Source organism: Phoenix dactylifera, chromosome 5 (assembly GCF_051530095.1).
Source record: "Phoenix dactylifera cultivar Ajwa chromosome 5, Ajwa_hap1_PhDact_Kaust_v1.1, whole genome shotgun sequence".
NCBI classification, from domain to species: Eukaryota; Viridiplantae; Streptophyta; class Magnoliopsida; order Arecales; family Arecaceae; genus Phoenix; species Phoenix dactylifera.
Genome location: NC_143194.1, coordinates 34,943,754 through 34,962,544, shown reverse-complemented (window position 1 = coordinate 34,962,544; position 18,791 = coordinate 34,943,754). Strand labels below are relative to the sequence as shown.

At 39.1% G+C, this 18,791-nt stretch overlaps 3 protein-coding genes across 3 annotated transcripts; 1 reads left to right on the top strand and 2 right to left on the bottom strand.

Annotated features, from left to right (window-relative positions):
• Positions 1-945: 945 nt before the first annotated feature.
• On the top strand, positions 946-5,635 carry LOC103708437 (uncharacterized). The gene is made up of 2 exons (XM_008793364.3): positions 946-1,085; positions 3,419-5,635. Exon 2 carries the CDS (start codon positions 3,439-3,441, stop codon positions 5,416-5,418), a length of 1,980 nt encoding a protein of 659 aa, XP_008791586.2. The 5' UTR covers positions 946-1,085; positions 3,419-3,438; the 3' UTR covers positions 5,419-5,635.
• A 2,393-nt stretch (positions 5,636-8,028) lies between these two features.
• LOC103710959 (lachrymatory-factor synthase-like) lies at positions 8,029-8,867 on the bottom strand. The gene has a single exon (XM_008796905.6). It carries the CDS (start codon positions 8,701-8,703, stop codon positions 8,173-8,175), a length of 531 nt encoding a protein of 176 aa, XP_008795127.4. The 5' UTR covers positions 8,704-8,867; the 3' UTR covers positions 8,029-8,172.
• A 2,401-nt stretch (positions 8,868-11,268) lies between these two features.
• Positions 11,269-18,254, bottom strand: LOC103708445 (uncharacterized). The gene is made up of 7 exons (XM_008793377.6): positions 17,691-18,254; positions 14,600-14,638; positions 14,150-14,220; positions 13,441-13,505; positions 13,243-13,332; positions 13,059-13,151; positions 11,269-11,887 (listed from the first exon to the last, which is right to left on the bottom strand). The coding sequence occupies exons 1-7, from the start codon at positions 18,137-18,139 to the stop codon at positions 11,453-11,455; spliced, it is 1,242 nt and encodes a 413-aa protein (XP_008791599.2). The 5' UTR covers positions 18,140-18,254; the 3' UTR covers positions 11,269-11,452.
• Positions 18,255-18,791: the final 537 nt, after the last annotated feature.

Genomic DNA, 18,791 nt, shown 5'->3' with positions numbered 1-18,791 from the left:
TGCTCAAGCTTGTCACCGTTAAGTTCTTGAAGATCTATACATTAAACAATTTATGTAAGTACACAGTTGTAAAAATAGCTCGCTAAACTAATACAAAATTGCACAATATATTATAATACCTCGTAAGTTGTAAATTCGCTTGTGTAATCCAGTACAAATTCTGATCCAATTATACTCGATTCGGTTGTAGCATAGCCCTACATATAAAATAATTTATCACCAAGAATTAATGAATCAGAGGATCTGTTCGGCACAAAATTCACGGCACGCGATTTGGCACGAGAAGGCTTCTGTTCGGCTGCCGAGTGCCGAACAGAAGCCTTCTGTTCGGCAACCCAGTGCCGAACAGAAGCCTTCTGTTCGGCTGCAGTGTGCCGGACAGAAGCCTTATGTTCGGCACTGTGCAGCCGAACAGAAGGCTTCTGTTCGGCTGAGGGTTGCCGAACAGAAGGCTTCTGTTCGGCACTATGCAGCCGAACAGAAGCCTTCTGTTCGGCGATCCAGTGCCGAACGGAGCACGAACCGTGAAAAAAAAAAACTTTCGAAACAAGGTGGAACACGTACCTTTGCGGCCGATTCTTCGTCCCAAATCACTAGTTGCTTGTCCATGCTTCGAATGGGGCTTAAATCTCCTTCAAAGATCGCCTAAACGATGTAAATGGATCGAGGGGTTTAAGGGGGATTTGAGGGTGTTTTTTTTTTTTCTTTTGAAAACGAAACGGAGGAGGAGACGGAGGAGGAGGAAGGGGGGTGTACTGAGAAAATTTTAAGGGTAAAATGGTAATTACACTAAAGGTTAGTTTGGGTATTTTTTTTTTTGTTTTTGGGGGGTGTCCTGAGCAATCGGGGGGGTGTATTTAGAACCACCCGCCTCCTCTTTGAGTTCCAGCTGTTTCTTTCTTCATTTTTATTATTTTTTTTACTGAAAGACCGGATTAGAGGCGGTGGATCTCCTCTTTGGATCTCGTCTTCGAAGCACCCTTTTCCTCGGATCTCCGCCTCTCGCTTGCGTCCCATCCGCTGAGTGGCTCTTTATTTCTTGATCCGATCTCTATTTCTTGAAGCCACTGTATTGCTGATCTAAGGTTTGTACGCTTGCTCTCTATTTTTTTTTAATTTCCCAATCCTTTTAGAATTATGTTTGCTGCATTGATGATTAGATCTGCGATAAGCTCTCGGGATCTTTAGGTTGTGTTCGTGGTTAAATGAATGTTCGAGATCTATTGGTTGTCTAGGGTTTGTTTTTCTGAAGATTTGACGTTTTTAACGAAAAATAGCTGTTCTTGTTTTTGATCTTGTTTTTGATCCGGAATTCTTGAAAAAAATGTAGGATTTACTGCGTCGATGTATGATTTTCTTGGGAAACTCGAGATCGCCTTGCTTTGTATTATGTAATAATTTTGTTGAATTAATTTATCGATAGCTTTTGTGCATTCAAGATTCCATCGTTGTTTTGGGTAGATCTCCTCCCTATTGCTCAAAAAAAAAAAAAAAATCCTTTGGAGTTTGGAGGAAAGAAAGCATTTTCTCGTAACATCTAATTTGCTATTAATCTTACAAAAATCCACGGGATCCAAACGTTTGCTCTGCCATGTACATTTTATCGAATATAGTTATAATAAGATCGAAGGCTATCTTGTCCTTTGAAGGAATTTTTGTGAGGACTTTGAGCAAGATAATTTATGAGGATTGGTTGCCTAAGAGCTCAGATGCTGGCTATCGACAATTTCTTTGATTAGTTCCTCATAGGTTCATAGGAGGAAAATGGCTCTGTACTCTCTAGACGTCAGATAAGTTGAGCTTTCTTGGTTTTGTTTGGGGTTATGATAAATGTGATTATGTGAAGTTTGGAGTCTATCAAGTGATTGGAAGAAATAATTTTGTTTATTGCATATATTTAGGTCATCAGAACTTAAAGTCCACATGAAATCCATGTGTCATTCATATATCAATAGAGTACAACATGTATGATGCATGTGAGAAACATGGCATGGTAGGTCCATGTCGTGGAGCTGCGTGCAGACATGAGTGCAGAAAAGTTGAAGAAAGGAGGATCTTTGATGTAAATTGTAATATTTGAAGGTTATTTTGAGAAATTGGAAAATTGGAGTCGAAAGAAGTTGAGCCTTACAAATGTGGACACTTCGACTAGTTTGCTTTTAATAGTCGAATAAGTATCCTGGATGCTTCAAGGTTAATACGATGAGTTTCATAAAATGGTTTATAAGGTTATTGTTATTATTACAGGAGGGAGAAGTGGAAGGGGTTACTTTTTATATCAAATGACCATTAAGATCAGCCATTGCGAGCTATTTTTGAAAATAGAATCAGACCTGAAAACAGAAATAATGCTAGGTAAGCATTTAACTTAAAGTGTTATAACTTGGAAATTAGGACCAATTGTCTCTTCTCTGCTTCCTGAGGATTTGGATGGAACAACAGGTTCCCTTGTGCCAAAGCCTCTTTGGTCCGTGTGTGAGAAAAGCAAGACAGAAAAGAGACAGTCTTTGGATGAGTCTAGATCTAGCTTCTTATCTCCGCTAGCTAACCTGATATCGGAAGCTTTGTAGCTCCCTTTGTATTCGACTATTCACTCCATGTTGACTTGAAAGCATTCCAGTCAATTAGCTCTGACACTAGGAATAGTTAGTCTGTAAGACCTATATGGTTCTCTATTTTGATCAAAAAATTTCGTAGGTAGACTCATGAGTTAATCCTCCGCGAGTCTGGGATCTAACAGCATACCTGGATGGAAACTCCCCCTCTTAAAGGCTTCGTCGTTTGAGAACACTGGGGGTTCGGGGGGTGGAGGATGGGCAGTTGGTCAGATCTAGTATGGATCATACATGGACGATAGTTGGAGTTTCCAGAGTCTAGTGTGTCTGTCTCTGCTCTCAATTAAAACCACGAGCTAAAAATATTGGAGACTAACTGAATATAACTTTTTAGAGACCATTGTTTCAGACATTTGTTTTTCTCTTATTCTATTGCGAATAATATTAATGGCTTTGCTTGTATTTAGCAAATATCTTTCCTTTCTCCAAAACATTCTTACTGAACCTGAAGCAAAATTAGAATCTTGTAATCAGAAACCACCTTTTACTTTTCTCTGCAATGAAATAATCAATTTTGATTCCATCAGCAAAAAAATTTTATTACTCAGACTGGTACACCATTTAGTCCTCCAAGACTAAAAAATCTTTGGTGTTAACACATGGTGTTTTGATTAATCCCCAGATGCACATGTAAGATTAAGAAACAAATTGAAGATTTTTGAATTTTTGCCTATTGATCGATAGATGGTTCAGTTGTCTAGACAGAACAGTTTAACAGGGAACTAAATACCCTGTTGAACTAGTTTGACCACAGTCCACATAGTTGATTTACTAACCTTGAAAATTGGTTCTTAATATTGCAGAAATTGTTCAGGTGTCAGTGATGCTTCTCCAATCTAATAGCCGGTACCAGAGATCAAAGGGATCTAAGGTTAAAAACATAGTACAGGTCACTGTGCTTCTAGTTGTTGCCATATGGTTGCTCTACCGGATCAAGCACTCAGATGATAAGAATAATGGATACACGGAAAATGATGGAAATGAACTTAGCAATGGAGCTGGAGACATTCATCTGGGGCGTAAAGCAAAAGCAGGGTCTGAAAATGTGATTGTCATAGACAACCATGTAGAAAACTTTGAGGAGACATCTGAAACAAAAGAAGCTGGAGGAGGTCAGGATGATGCTCTTAGTCAGCACCCTGATGATGAGGGTGAAGAAGCCATTCCTATCAAAGAACATGAGGAACCTCGAGTAGACATCACAGATACCGAGACAACAGGAAGTAAACAGGAGCAACAAGGCAGTGAAGATAATAATGCTGATTCTCATATTAATGGTGGAGAGGAAGGTGCTGGTGATGGTACAGATGAAGCCATAGAGGAAGTTATAAGGCTGCACAGTCAAAAGGATACTGATAATTCTTTTGATCAAAATGGAAATAGAGATGGAAGAGATGACTCCATTGAAGAAAATGTGCTTCCAAAAGATGACCATGTTGTTGAAAAATTTTTACTGAATGGGGCAACCAGTGATAATGGGGAAGCGACAAGTTCAGATGAAGAGGGGCTTTCCGCCAGTCAAACTGAAACTAGTGAAATTGTAGAACTTAACAGTGAGCATCTTGAAACGGGTGGTGAATTAAGTGATAAAGCAATGGCTGAAGCAGAAAGATCATCCAAGTCATCTCTTAGTGAAGATCAAAGCAATGCCGATGCATCAACAAGTGATGAATTCCATAAAAAAGTGGATGTAGAATCTAAAGGGACCATTCCTTCAGATGCTGAAATTAGTGGCAGAAATGAGGTTGGAGATGTGTCCCTCCCCAGTGAAGAAAATGATGCAGTGTCAACCAACAATGATACTCCTGAAAGGAAAACTATTGAATCCCAAGGAGACAATACTGGTGCTGAAAAAGCTGAGGAAAGTGACACAAGATCCAAGGATGAGATTACTAACTCATTGAATTCTGCTGAAGATAACAATGAAGTAGTAATGCCAACCAACAGGGAGACTCCTAAAACAGAAGCAGTTGAATCCGATAACAGTATTCTTGAGGCTGTTACTGGTACTAATTCTTTTGAAGATGCGAGGACTGATACAGGATCCGATGATGAACTTGCCAAGACATCCCTTGCTTATGAGCAAAACAATGTAGAAGTTGAATCCCATGGTGATAAGGCTTCACATGTTGAAGTTACTCCTAAGAATGTGCATGAGGAAGAGAACAGTGATTCAAAGTCTAATGATGAACTTGCAAATTCATCACATGCTTCTGAAGACAAAAATGTGGATAAGCCAGCAAACGGTGAGGCTACTGATGTGGATGCAGGTAAGTCCCAAGATGGCAATGCCAATGAGGCTGAAATTAATGGCAATGGTTCTACTGAAGAAACAAAGAGTGAAACAACCTCCAATAATGAAGCTGCACATTCCTCTGACAGCAATGAGCAGAAAAGTTCAGGGACTCCAAACAGTGTGACTCCTGATGGTGAGGCAGTTGAATCTCGAGATGTTAATGTAGACAGGGAAGGTAACAGAGAGCTTAGTGATGTGAATTCTGAGTCTCAAATAATCAATGTCACTGAGGATGAACATAATGGTAATGGTTCAGCTGAAGTAACAGCGACTGAATCAATATCCAATAATGAAGCTGCGAATTCATCCCACAAAAATGAGCAGAACAGCTCAAAGTCTGTAAACGGTGAATCAGTTGAGTCTCAAGGGGATGGAGTTTCAGAAGCCGAAACTACTAGTAACAGTGCCCAGGATGACACGAAGATCGAACCATATCTCAATAACGAAACCAGTTCAGAACTAGGCAATAATGTTGTATTATCTAGCAATAATGTAAATTCAGAATAAGGGCTAAAAGTTGGTGCAGATTTAGAATCATCTAGCTCTGCAGTGGTTCCTCAAAAAGAGGAGATCACAGACCTGAGTACAGTTCTGTAATATGGAAGTGGACTCAGTAATGGGAAAAAGGAAAGGTGTATTAGCTGAACTATGTTGTATCAGTCTGTCTGTCTTTAGATGGAAATGTAAAGGGCCTTTATAATATGCTGCATTCTTTCCTTTTTCATCCTCATGCTTTAATATTCTTTTTAATTTTTCCTTTCTTTTTTAATATAAGAAAACACTAATTTCCATGACAGATCTTTCTAAGTGTATAACTGATAGAACTCTTTTTTAAAAAAAATCTTTTTTTTTTAATAATAATGTAGGAGCATGACAAATAAGAATGTCCTGAGTCTTGGGAAGCACCCCGCAAAATCCACAGAACTTCCTTCAAAGCGTGGTAGTAGTTTCTTGTTCCACCAGAAACTTTCTAGTCTCTGTTACTTCAAATCCCTTTTTTACTGTTCTAACTCCATAATTTACATATATTATGAGAAATGATTAACCGACCTGTCATGTGTCTTTGACAGGAACCTTCATTGTATAGTGGCACATCCGCCTCATAACGATGATATGCAGTACCTACTTGCTACAACAACAGGGAACTCGGAGGCTTGTAGAAAAAGCTAAGCAGCAGTCAATCTATATTGTGAAATCATATATTTTAGGAGGCTACGGAAGGAGTAAAATATGGAATTTTAAGTTCAGGGCAAGCTGTTCTTGTGCTGCATTTAGAATTCACTGGAAAAAAAAAAAAAAAACAGGATGTTTCATTCTATGGAAAAGGTGATTTACGGTGTTCTATCTATACTACCGTTTCCCAGTTGGGAAAGTTCTTCCTTTCCCAAGTGAAACTCGTTGCTCCTTCCAGCTCACCGCCTTCCATTGACGGCCCAATTGGGTCTTTATAAGCTTCGTCTGCTCGATTCTTAGTGGCATCGTCTCTACCCGCAGTTGCTGAAGTTACCGCATCTGAATAGGAAATTGAAATCGGCATATTATCAGGGTGAACACACACACACACACAAAAGGCAACGATCAACACGCAAGTTGATGAAAATGGAGACGGTGATATAAGCACCCAAAACTATACCACATGAAACACGAGTCCTTGCATTTATTATTAATGGTGGATGCTCACAAGGATGTCGTATATACCATGATTATTCTAGGTAAAGAGAATCATTCAAAGGTGTAATATGAAAGGATTTATTTCTATTGAAGTTGTCATTGGTAAGCAAGTTTTGCCCGTCAACGTTGATTGTTTTGGGTTGGATTTTATGGATCTATTGTGTTAACAAATTTAGCATGCCTGCACAAATTGACGACACCGAAAAATTTGTATATTTTGGGTTGGATTCTATGGATCCATCGTGGTAATTAACGTTTTGCATTCTTCGATGTTTGGTATCTGTGCCATCTAGTCATCGCACTTTGGAGATTAGTTGAGCTACGAACCACCTTCACACATGCTTCTGAGTCCTGACTAATGTTTGTCAAACATCTGCCTCCATTTCTATGATGGAGCCCATCACAGCATTATTTGTCGAGTGGGAAGGAAAAATATCCTGTGAAAAGAATTTATTTGTTTACGGTATCTTCTTTTGAGAGATCTCTACTAGCTTCTCTGGTGGTGGAAGAAGATATCCTAATTGGGGGGTAAAAAACATTGATGAAAATTAGCACTCAGCATAGGGTGATGATTAAAAGAATGTATGTCCTCCACCTGGAAGGACATATATTCGACGACGCTACCTAACTTCCTCTTCAGCTCCATGTTTGAGATAGTCAGATAGGAAACAATTTTATCAAAGATGGATATATACTTGCTGTGGGATAGACTTGGTGATCTTTTTAGGGAAAGCAGTTAAGTCCAAACTCTGTTTATGTGCTTTTGAGTTTTTTTTAACTACTGGAGTGCGACGTTATTGAAGGCAATCAAAAAAGTGGGTCAATATATCTTAACAGTAATAATAAATTTGTTGAAAGTTTTGAAATTTGACGGCCTTAAAGTTAATTATTTGTTTATCTCGAATTTTTCAGTATATTAATTTTTTTAATTTCAAAAAAAAAAAAAAAACTTTTACTCTATGCTTGTTTTATAACCAGTGGGTTGTCGAGATAAAAATGACTTTAACCAAGCAAAGACTGTTGAATAACTTTATCCAAGCAAATTAAGAGAAATATATAGTTATTCCTTCATTCAAATATCCCGATTAAAAACCTAGTTGCGTTCACAAAATTTTCTATTACGCCAGTACTATCTTCATCCTCTCAAAAAACCTGTATCTGTATCATCTTCGTGATGTTGAGAGAGTGGTGATAGGTCTCCCATCTTTCCCCTGGGAGATAAAAATGACAGCAAGAAAAATTCTACCACAAAGGCTTTGGTCATTATTCTATTAATCTGTTTGTAAGAATCTAATCTCAGCAGGCACACCAAAACATCATCCTATAGGCACCGAAACATTCATTTTACTTGCAAAATTTCAATCCTTCAAGTAGATATCAAATTGCATCACTGGCTTTTTGCATAAATCTAGAATTGAATCAGAAGCCATGACAAAACAAACCATATGCAGAACTACTTCCCTTTATTCTCGAATAAAAGTCATTAATAGAATAATGACCAAGGATTTATTCCCACGCACTAATATGGCACCATCCCCACATACATCTTAAACACTTCAGAAAGAAAGAAAGAAACTGCACCCTATCTTTTTATTCAGCAGCAGCAAAAGCAGGAGGAGCCTTCAGGACTTCTTCGACTTTCTTAGCCATGTCTTCGAGACCAGTCTGCAGATAAGCGGTCAAGCCATCTCGGGTCCAGCCCTTCACCGGTTCGGACTCGAACGACCACTCGAGCTTGCACCCACCTCCTCCCTCCTCCTCGAGAACCTTGAACGTCGCGACGTACCGGTCGAACCCCACGTTGCTGTCGGTGACCTCGTAGCAGTAGCTCCGAGCCACGGGATCGAAAGCTAGCAGTTTTTCCTTGGCCCACATCACGGGCTCCCTGTCGTCGCCTGGCGCGGTGGCGCAGTACCGAGTGCTGCCCGGTTGGCCCTCGACGCCGGCCACCTTCTCGCACACGGCGATGGCGGGGAGCCACAAGTGAAGGCTGAAGAAGTTGGAAAGGAGAGACCAGGCCTGGTCAGCCTTCGCGTTTGGGAGATCGATGGAGGCTTTGCCTTCCCATTTTTCTAACTGGTTCTTCTCCATGGCTAAGGTGGTGATGGTGGGGTGCCTCATCTTATGTTCTTTTATGGACAAGGGGGACGGATGACTGAATAATCAATGGTGGGAATCTTTAGGACGAGTGCAAAAAATTCCAGGCTATTAACCTTAATTCTTGAGGACCACCACAAAAGGATATGAGCGAATAAGGGACCCGACCCAAAGCACATATCTTATATTTTAAATGTGAAGGTTATCATTTTATGTCAGATACCCTACGGATTATGAGATTATGGATATCTTATGTGGATACTATGCAATCCAAATGTGAGAGCAGTCCTAGATATCTTTTATGACAACTCTATTATCCAAATATTTTTTTTTTGGCAAAACTAAATTTACTTTCCAATTTTTTTATCAAATATCTCTATTTTATTTAAAAATATTTTTAGAGAGTCAAAAGATGCTTTCTGACTCATAAAAGTTATACCAAATAGGGCCTTAATTAACCATTAACAACTTTTCCATGTCTTATACTTGCTTGGAAAATTCTATTCCGTGCTATCGTTTTATATTCCAACCAATCATGCTTATTTATATTCCATGTCCCGCACGTTCCATCCGCATTATAAAAAAATTGGCCCAACATCTTGCGGGTTGAGCTGAGCTCGGGTTACAAACCTTTGGCCGGATTTTAGAATTGGGGTGAGCTTGGAGTAGTGATTGATTATCCCCGTAGCCCAACCTAACTCATCCTTTTATTTATATAGCATATATATATATTTGCTATATATATTTCATAAAAATGTAGCAAACATGGAATACTAGAAATTGTCTGTAATATTGTCAATGTGCTGATGCACCCCAAAGAAAGAAAATGCTTCCACAACTAACTTCTTCTAATTCCAATATACTTAACCATGCTATCAGGCAGTAGCTACATGTAGAAGAATTGCCATGCATGGAACGAGGGACGGGACAAAGAAAAGGGAGGGCATTCAAAGAAAATTGTTCGCATTAACATGTATCCATCTCTGCACACACCCCAGTCCCCACCCCAACCAGGCAAAAATAATAATAATAATAACAATGGCAAACTAATAATATATGTCACTCGAGATTTATTTATAAAGGACCTGCTTAGCTAACTCGATCGGTTGATATCATAGTAATTAACAAATCTATTTATTAAATGTTCATTGGCAAATGAGATCATTGAAATTTTTATTTTTATTTTTTGAAATTTTATGTAAAAATTCCTTTCTTTTGACTAAATAGTATGAAAATATTTAGGAATAAGAATTATAGACTTTCGAGGAAACTAAAATTGTATTGGTCATCAATTTGAAAAGTGAAAAGAATAGGCCAGATGTCGAAAAATATTAAAGGTTTGATACGTGCATTCTTTTTTCACCATAGTAATATGCTTGGTTGTTGTGAGGTGTGCAGATGAGAATTTATAGGTTTTGGAAGCAACGAGGTCAAGATACGGAGGGGAAGGCGCATATTTTCTGTGCAGTCCAAAGATTGCCTTCTCTCAGCGGCCGTCGGCTAAGTCCTCTGCGATATTATGGATATATGATATTGATATGCTACGTGACCAGAATCAAGCCAGCGTTGTCTTATCCAAGCAATATATATAACTTCCAATAAGTAGAAATGTCGAAATTCTTGCAGGGGCTTGCTTTATCATTATTTTATTAAAATGGAAGGTGGGAACCATCTAGGATTTATTAAATGGTATGTACGATATTTATATGATTATGATGTACTCTTTCAACTTTTGCCCACCTCAATAAAAATGGGTAAGGAATTCTGCAAGAGCGTTTTTAATAGTTTGTTTACCGGAAAGTCCTTGATAATAGAAATAGAGATAAATTGAGCTTAAGTAATTCCATTTCTAAGATTGCCTCGAACTTGAAGGCCATATTGTTCTTCTCCTTTCATAAGCACCAATACAGTATGGTTAATGGATAGCCAATTATAAGTTTAAGATCATGTGGTAACGCTATAACAACCCAAGACCTAATCCAAAATGGCTAGCCATAAGGCATTATTTGAATTTTTTGATCATGTATAAGTAAGCAAAACCTACCTGGCAAATAACCGATATGAAACTAAACACACGTGTGCATAGATTCTCACATACTCTTCCATTTAAGCCATGACGTCCTCGTCAGACTAAGGATCCAAATCTATTCAAATCTAATCACAAACACCACAATTGGCCCGTGGTTAGCTTCAATGAGCCCGTATTGTAGCGTCTTTTTTGAGAAGACTCAACTATCTTGAAAAAGCAAAATGCAAGAGAGAGTTTTCCAGTACCGAAGCAAAGTACCATGCCCTGGCATACACTACTGGAGAGATTGTACGGCTCCGTCGGTGACTTTCAGATTTCATTTCCATATGAACTATAGGCTGGATCTGTTATAATATCATTTGTAACAACCTGAGACCTCACTCAAAATGACTAGTCGAAAGATACTATTTGAATTTCTTGATCCTATATAAGTAAGTAAGATATACCCATTGAATAATCGATGTAAGACTAAATACACGCCCATATATATCCTCACATATCTAATTTTAGTCCCTAAAACCAAGAACATATGTAGTTCTTAAAACCACCTTGTGCAGTCATGCCACAACACATTGCTTTTTCGCATTCCTAAATCCATTTGTTAAGCTAAAAATATACAAAACGATGATTATCTAGCTTTCACAAATATCACTCCCTGTTGTTACCTAAAAGAACATAAAGATGGACTAGAATTGATTAAGCTTTTAACGACCAGGCTTGCGTTGCCCGATTGCCTGTATCAAACTAGGAGTGCCACAGTCCTTGTAGGCATTGCTGCTGTAATCTCTTCTTCATCCAGTCAATGATGTCTGTACCTATCTCATCACGTTCAGGTTCAAAGAGGAGATCATGCAAGAAGCCCTCATAGAGCTTTATATCTTTGTATACCGAGGCAGCCTCATTATATAGATCCTGTGAAGCCAAAGGATCAGTGACCCTATCCGCCGTTCCATGCAGCACCAAGAAAGGGATAGTGACTGATTTCAGGTTCTGCAACAGATAAGAAGACATGCGTAGGATCTCGTGGCCTGTCCGAACCCTTATTGGCCCAGTGTAGACCAAAGGGTCGGAGTACTTGGCTAACATAGCAGCAGGGTCCCTGGACACTGGAATGCCCCTTCTGTTAGCTCCCCTGAATTGGTACTTGGGGAGCAAGAGTGAAACAATTGGAGCCACAGCCTGCAACAAGTGGAAAAAGATGCAAGTGAGTATCCACCTGGTGTTACTCAGGAAGGATTCATAAATCAAGTAGATGGTTTTGATCAGAGCAAATAAATGATTGATACTTAAAATTGTCATCTACCGTCACCCAAGAATTCATTGTATGTTAGACTGCTCACATCTTGACCAGCCGAAAACTAGTGAAGCACAATTAGAAGTCATATATACCGTTTGTGTAGCCTATTACTGTCATGAGAAGAGATGCCATTATCACAATAATTGTAGTATGATTGTTTTTCCCTACACTACTCACACAGCATGCCAACTTGGTTAGAGCATCAAGGCTCACGGACGAGTTTTGGCCAAGCTCTAGGAAAACCTGGAAAAGGAGGCTGGGGCCAAGCTAAGCTAAACCTGAACACATGCATGGTTAAAAAGAGGCGTACGCAAGGTCTTGTTGATGCTCCAGCATATGAAATATCACAAGCAGAAGCAGAGTCATTAAGCTTATATGATCAAACTTATAGAAAGATTTGGCACCACCAACATAACCTGTTGATGACATGGTAGGATCATAGTCTGGCAAAAAGAAAAAGTTGTGTAAGAGAACCCCTGATGGACCAAGAAACAGAAATGTTATGAATTCATCAGGTGTACTTCAAGTCAAAACCTGATAGGCCGCAAAGTTTGGGCATCAGTAAACAGTTCTGTGAATGAAGCAGATCCATGAGGTGTACTTTTGGAGCCATGGAGTTTCATCTTTGTCAATGCCCTAACTACATATTGGCATGGATTGTCTAATTGATCATATAGACAGCAGTGAAGACTGACCCTAAAGTCATGGTTGATGAATTACGTCTAACAAGCGACCTTCAACCAGCACATCACCAATGTCACTTCAATGTCATAATAAAAGATTTCCATGTGAAGTAAGAATTTAGAAATCAAAGGCACAACCATGATAAGCAGAGAAAAATTACAGATTCCAGGGTATATGCACATTCTCATCATTTTTTTTTTGTGTGTAATTCGGGTGTTCTTTCAAAATAACTAAAACAAAAGTTCTAGAGGGCCATTCTTGCAAATTACACATGAAGTAATGTATAATACAAAAAAACATGTATGGATAGATGCATATGGAACAAATTCTATGCAGTTCATGCAAGAAGAGAGCATGAGAATAAATTACCCCAACTATTGGATGAGCTGGCTTTACACGCAGTGCTGGTGATGTTAGAATAATCCCTTCTAACATGGCCTCAATACGAGGATATGAAGCTGCCTGTTAAATTCCATAGTTATTAATAACCCCAATAATGGATAGGAAGTATAACAATCCAATTCCAAATGATGATGATATCTCATGGCATTACCTTTAAAACCACAGCCCCACCAGTAGAGTGACCAAAAAGAAAACAAGGTACTCCAGGATTCTCTGATCTAATTTTCTCCAGGAAGATTCCCTGCAAATATGGACAGATAAAATAGATATCATATCATTAAAAGCAAAGTGTATATTGTCAGGAAGAGTTCCAAGCCACATTAAACTGAATATCAATTAAGAAACTTACAGTGTCCTCAACAACATAATCTAATGAAGGCACATAACCATGTAATCCATCACTGCCACCATGGCCTGTCAAAGATCAGAAAGTACTTGTTATTTTTAACTCCTCTCCATGTTTGCCAATATGCTAAGTGTTCTTAAAAAGAAAAATGAAGATATCTACTTGAACCATTAACATCACAAGAATACTCTAGCACGATAATCAATTAGTTGGTATGCAGTACCAAAGACTAACTGGAAACCAAGAAGTAACTGGATCAAGGTGAAAAGAATGGAATAATTACCAAGTACAACCAGCCAGCTTTTCTGGTGTATGCACAAGAGCATTAGAAGAGCTATATTTGGATACCGGTAAATAGTTTAAAAAGGACATACATGCAGTAAAAGAAATCAATGAAAGATGTTGTAGAAATTCTGTTCATCATTTTTGTCATGCTAAGCAGTTTATGACCAAATTATTATGATAGACACAAAGGCTGAACAAAGAACAGATTCATGTGGCTGAGAAATTGATGCAGATGCAATAATTTTGGACAAATATCATTGATGCACAATTTCAGCTGAATTTGTATATACACTTTCCATGAAACATTATATGGATTCGCTTCAGCATAGACATGCGGACAACTACTTGAGTTACAGCAACCAGCATGAATGTGCAACTGTTCAGGGGTAAAAAACAATGAAATGATTGAAAATAGCCATGTACCCACCTATCCAATCCATCGCGTAGAGTCCAAAATTGCATGATGTTAGCTGCTTAGCAAAGTGTGCATATCTTCCACTGAAAATAGAGACCAGGAAGAAATCAGATAAAATTCTAAATAATTAGGTGATATATTAGTCCACTTCTGGTATAAGCATCTTTCACCATTGGTTGGATTAACAGAAATCCAGCAAAAAAAAGGAACAAAAGGAAGATCCACACCAGACACAACCATCAGACAGATTGGATGGTGCCATGTTGAGGCCTATTAATTCAAAAAGTGATGATTCCAAAATCCAATATATCATAGGCATAATGCCTAGCACTAGCAGCCATCCAATATGAGTCTGATGAACTGCATTGAGGGATCATGCGAACCAAATAGTATCCAATTGCAGAGATAGAAGAAGGCCCGAAATATTAAAAAGATAAAAGAATATATATCGTACTTCCTTACCTGTGCTCATTGAGCCCATGTATAATCACCAAAATACCTCTGGCAAATACAACACAAACAAACTTTAGCAAACAATATCTTATACAGATCATAAAACAAACTTATTGTCGGCCTCAAATTCAAAGATAAAACTAGAAAACAAAGACAAAACTGAAGTCATTTGTGGACAACATCCATCCATCATCTTCCGTTAATAAAGGAAAAAGCACCAAGACACTGTTACTATACAATGCAATGCCATCAGAGCTTTTCAGAAAGAGAATGGCAGGGGCAGCTATTTTATTTGCAGCATACAAGCTCTACAGGAGGATGGTGTCCTGGTGTGCCGAACTCTTTATATGTATAAACTTATATAAGCCATGCTTGATGCTAGCAGTTTGGAGATTAGCATACTGGAAAAGATTAACAATTAACAAAGAATATGTTTTATCTTGTATATCAATATTCTCTAGCACAACCAATGCATGAACAGTCAACCTCTAATTGGCTAGCTAAGAGCCATTTAAGCATACTGGCTTCGTATCAGAGTCCAGATTAGTTTTAACTGTCCCTTTGAAGCCAAAGGGGCTATACATCTCAGAGTTCTGTAGGTGAGAAAATATTAAATACTTGAGAACTATATTCTAGCAAAACAATTTGCTCATTGTGAGGAAAGAAGAAACAAGCAAGATGGTAAAATGCAACTGCAAAAGATCTTCAAAGTTTCATGCAGTGAAACCACCTTAGAAGTTCTGATTTTGTTACTTTGACTAAACCACAAAACACGTGTATTATGTCCCAAAATTATTCATAATCAGTCGCTAAAGTAGCTGCCTGGAGATCTAACCTAAGCAATAATTGCCTACAGAAGGTAAAACAACCATCCAGAGTTTCCAATGATTAATTTGCTGTTTAAGCAGTCTAAGACCTAGAGCAGTCACTTGACCCATACAAGTCATATAGTATAGTTAATAACAATTAAGTTAACAAAGAACATACTATTATAAGCATTGTTGATTAGCAGTAAATATATAAGTTTTATCATATACTTAATAACTTGAAACATTTGTGCCCCTGCCAGCATGGTGCAAACCACATTCAAGGATAACTAACAGATGAAGAGGGGAAGAAGAAAATTGCCTGCTTTCCCATAGCCACTCAGCCTCCTTACTTTGTATCCTCTGCTCACCACCTGTTCTCTGTCCTCTAACACAGGTATTCTCCTTAGTCAATTTCCATGCCCCATTCTTTCACCTCTTTCTTCCTCCATTTCCTCTTCTTCTCCTATTCATTTTTCCTCCCATTATCTCTCCTTTCTCTTCCTCCTGTTTTTCCTTCTCTTCTTCCTCCTTACTTTAACTATTCTTCTTTCCTTCTTATTATACCAGTCCCCTGCTCACCTGTGACTAGCCTACACGCAAACCCGGGCTGGCCAGTGTGCTTCACCAGCCACTTGCCTGCTACCCTCCAAGAAGAGTGTTCAAACTCGTCATCAATCATAGTATATCTACCTAAGTTAGCAGTTGTACTATCAAGCCTCAATGTCTTGTTTCTTGCATTTATGACCTTGCTTTTTTTGAATGCTGATAACAATATATACCCAACTTACTAACTTCCAGATGTGATAGCTAATCAACAACAATCCATGTTCCACTTAATATAATCCAAAATTTGAAAGCTTTCTACAGGGTCTATAAATCCTAATGCCCAAGCTATATAAACTTTTCAATAATCACAATGAGAGACCTGATTTATGGCATAAAAAAAGCTCAAATATCTAAAATTGGATTGAAGTATCTGTTAGCGGCATATGGTGCAAAAATTGAGAAAAGGACCTAGCAGGTAAACCATAAATTCTTATAGTCCACACAGACTGCTTGATTCGGTAAAATATATAAAAAATGCAATATTGCTAATGAATGTTTACATTCCCAATAAAAGTTCTAGGTTGAATGTGAGCAACTTATACCACAAGATAATGGGTTGCCATTCGGGAGGCTAACACCATCAACTAGTAAAAATCTTTTTATCTATTAAAGATCATATGGCTAACTGATAACATATATCAGAGAAGAGCATATGCGAATCTTGACCAATCCAAAAGTCACCCCTTGGATTGTATGATTCTCATATCTTAGAAATATCCTATCAGGCAGTGATATCAAAACAAAAAAAAATTATATTAATACAAGTGATTAAGTCAGAGGACAAAAACTAATAATTTAAGTGACAAACCTGCTGCTAAATCATTTTAATGGCCACTCAACTAGGAACAGCATGCATGTAGGTAACGTAATGGTGCAACTTTACTGTCTGAACCTAGAGAGTTCAAGTGAAATAGCCATCTGAAGCAATGACTAACAACGAGAACAGAACCTAATAGAAGAGTGTAATGGGATAAGGACTTGAAAGTTTCGTGAAATTAAAGAAAATCATAATATATCAGCGGCAGACAGAAATATACAACAAGAAAAGGATATAGTTTCACAAAAATCATTGTGCGACACAAGATTGTATCAATTAAGGCTTAAAAGTATTCTACATGTCAATTACAAGCTAATTTCATACTTGCATTTTGGATATGACACAAGCATCAACAGAGCAAAAATGGCTAAAGAATAGATGTATCACACAACTTATAGGACGAATCTATCATTTTGGTAATTCCAAGCATCCACTCGATGGAACTCAGATGCTTCATATAATTCAAGATGTCCAAAGACAAGCTTGAAATGATGGCTGGGAACTGAGAAACTCCCTGATTTTGAGCTTTGTTCGAGGTATGATGTCCCAAAACAGTTCAATTGTTTGACAGAAGAAGAAGACTTCTTTTTTTTTTTTTTTTTGAAGCCAAAACAAAATTTTTTCCAACCGAGTATTCCAGTATATGCAAAAAATAAAATGTTATCATTTTAAGATACGAGCGAGAGACCCAATAAACCAAAGTTTCCGATAAGAAACGAATCAATCAATAGAAATCCTTAAAAATCCAAAACTGAGACTAAAACCGATTTTATATCGATTTGTTGCCATTGGAACGAACCCCGACCAAAAGATAACCAAAATCCATAGAGATCAAAAGATACGGCAAGCAGTGGATAGACGAACCCACTTCATATGTCCGGCCGATGGAACCCACAAGCGGCAGAAGAGGGCGTTCCTCCTGGAACCCAGGAGCACGAACGTCTCCCACCTACAGCCACCGTCCCCGCCATCCGACGGGTGGACCATCGCCAGCTCCTCCGCCAGCGCCCGCCGCCTCCGCACGTCCTCCTCCTCCTCCTTCTTCGCCGTCCAGCCCTTCCTAGCCCCCCTTCCTCCCCCACTCCGCCGCGGCGACGCCAGAGGGGAGGCCGCCGCCGCCGCCGCCTTGGAGCAGACCGGACTCCGACCGCTCCGGCGGAGGACGAGGAGAAACCATAGAAAGATCGCGTGGAAGAAGACAAATATCCGCAGAACCGACCTCGGCGACGGCACCGACCGGCGAATGTTCCTAAACACCGGGATTATGCGGCTGCTAGCACCAGATGTCAGCTCCTCCACCGGGACGCTCCTCTCCATCTCGTCGTCTTCCTTTGCGGCGGCGCTACCTTTCCTTTCTTCTTCTTCTCTCCCTTGCCGACGGTCGTTTCTTAGCGAGAGAGAGACGAAGAATGGAGGAAGGCAAGGGGCCTTCTCTTCCCGGCTTTTAATCTAGCGTCAGGGAGGGGGGACGGGTTTCTGCTCCAACGCGCAAGAATACTTCGACGTGTTAGCTGCTGCCACGTGGGTCTTTGTCGGTTGCGATGGCAAACCGGTAATTTGCAAAGTAGAGTAGGTTTTAGTAGGGAACCGACCAGGGGTTTAGGTGGGAAAAATCTTTGGTTCCGAGTTGGATATTGGGGTTATACTGTCGACTCATCCTGGATTTTTTGTAGCGAGTTTAGACTTGGATCCAGCCCGACCTACTCTTCCCCTGGCTTGGCTGGGGTCTAATAATTAGATACAGAATTAAGTTTTCACTCGGTTGGTCCGGGTCAGAGTCAGACCTGTTTCATCCTCCAGTTCAAATTTAAGTTTCTAATCTAGATGTAAACATTTGTTACCGATTTTTGCGGATCACGGAAGATGCTTTCGAAATTTGATCGGACTAGATTTGATTCTATGTAGGTAATATATTTCTCATATCCGACAAGTGCTGTTTGGGTCTTAGTTGGTATGAGATGGCTCTGGA

Excerpts from the sequence above, each read along its gene's own strand:
- LOC103708437 (XM_008793364.3), top strand. The coding sequence starts at position 3,439 with ATGCTTCTCCAATCTAATAGCCGGTACCAGAGATCAAAGGGATCTAAG.
- LOC103710959 (XM_008796905.6), bottom strand. The coding sequence starts at position 8,703 with ATGAGGCACCCCACCATCACCACCTTAGCCATGGAGAAGAACCAGTTA.
- LOC103708445 (XM_008793377.6), bottom strand. The coding sequence starts at position 18,139 with ATGGAGAGGAGCGTCCCGGTGGAGGAGCTGACATCTGGTGCTAGCAGC. Across the intron at positions 14,639-17,690 it reads CCATCGGCCGGACATATGAA|AGGTATTTTGGTGATTATAC; the intron begins GTGGGTTCGTCT and ends TGTATTTGCCAG. Across the intron at positions 13,333-13,440 it reads ATTATGTTGTTGAGGACACT|GGAATCTTCCTGGAGAAAAT; the intron begins GTAAGTTTCTTA and ends CCATATTTGCAG.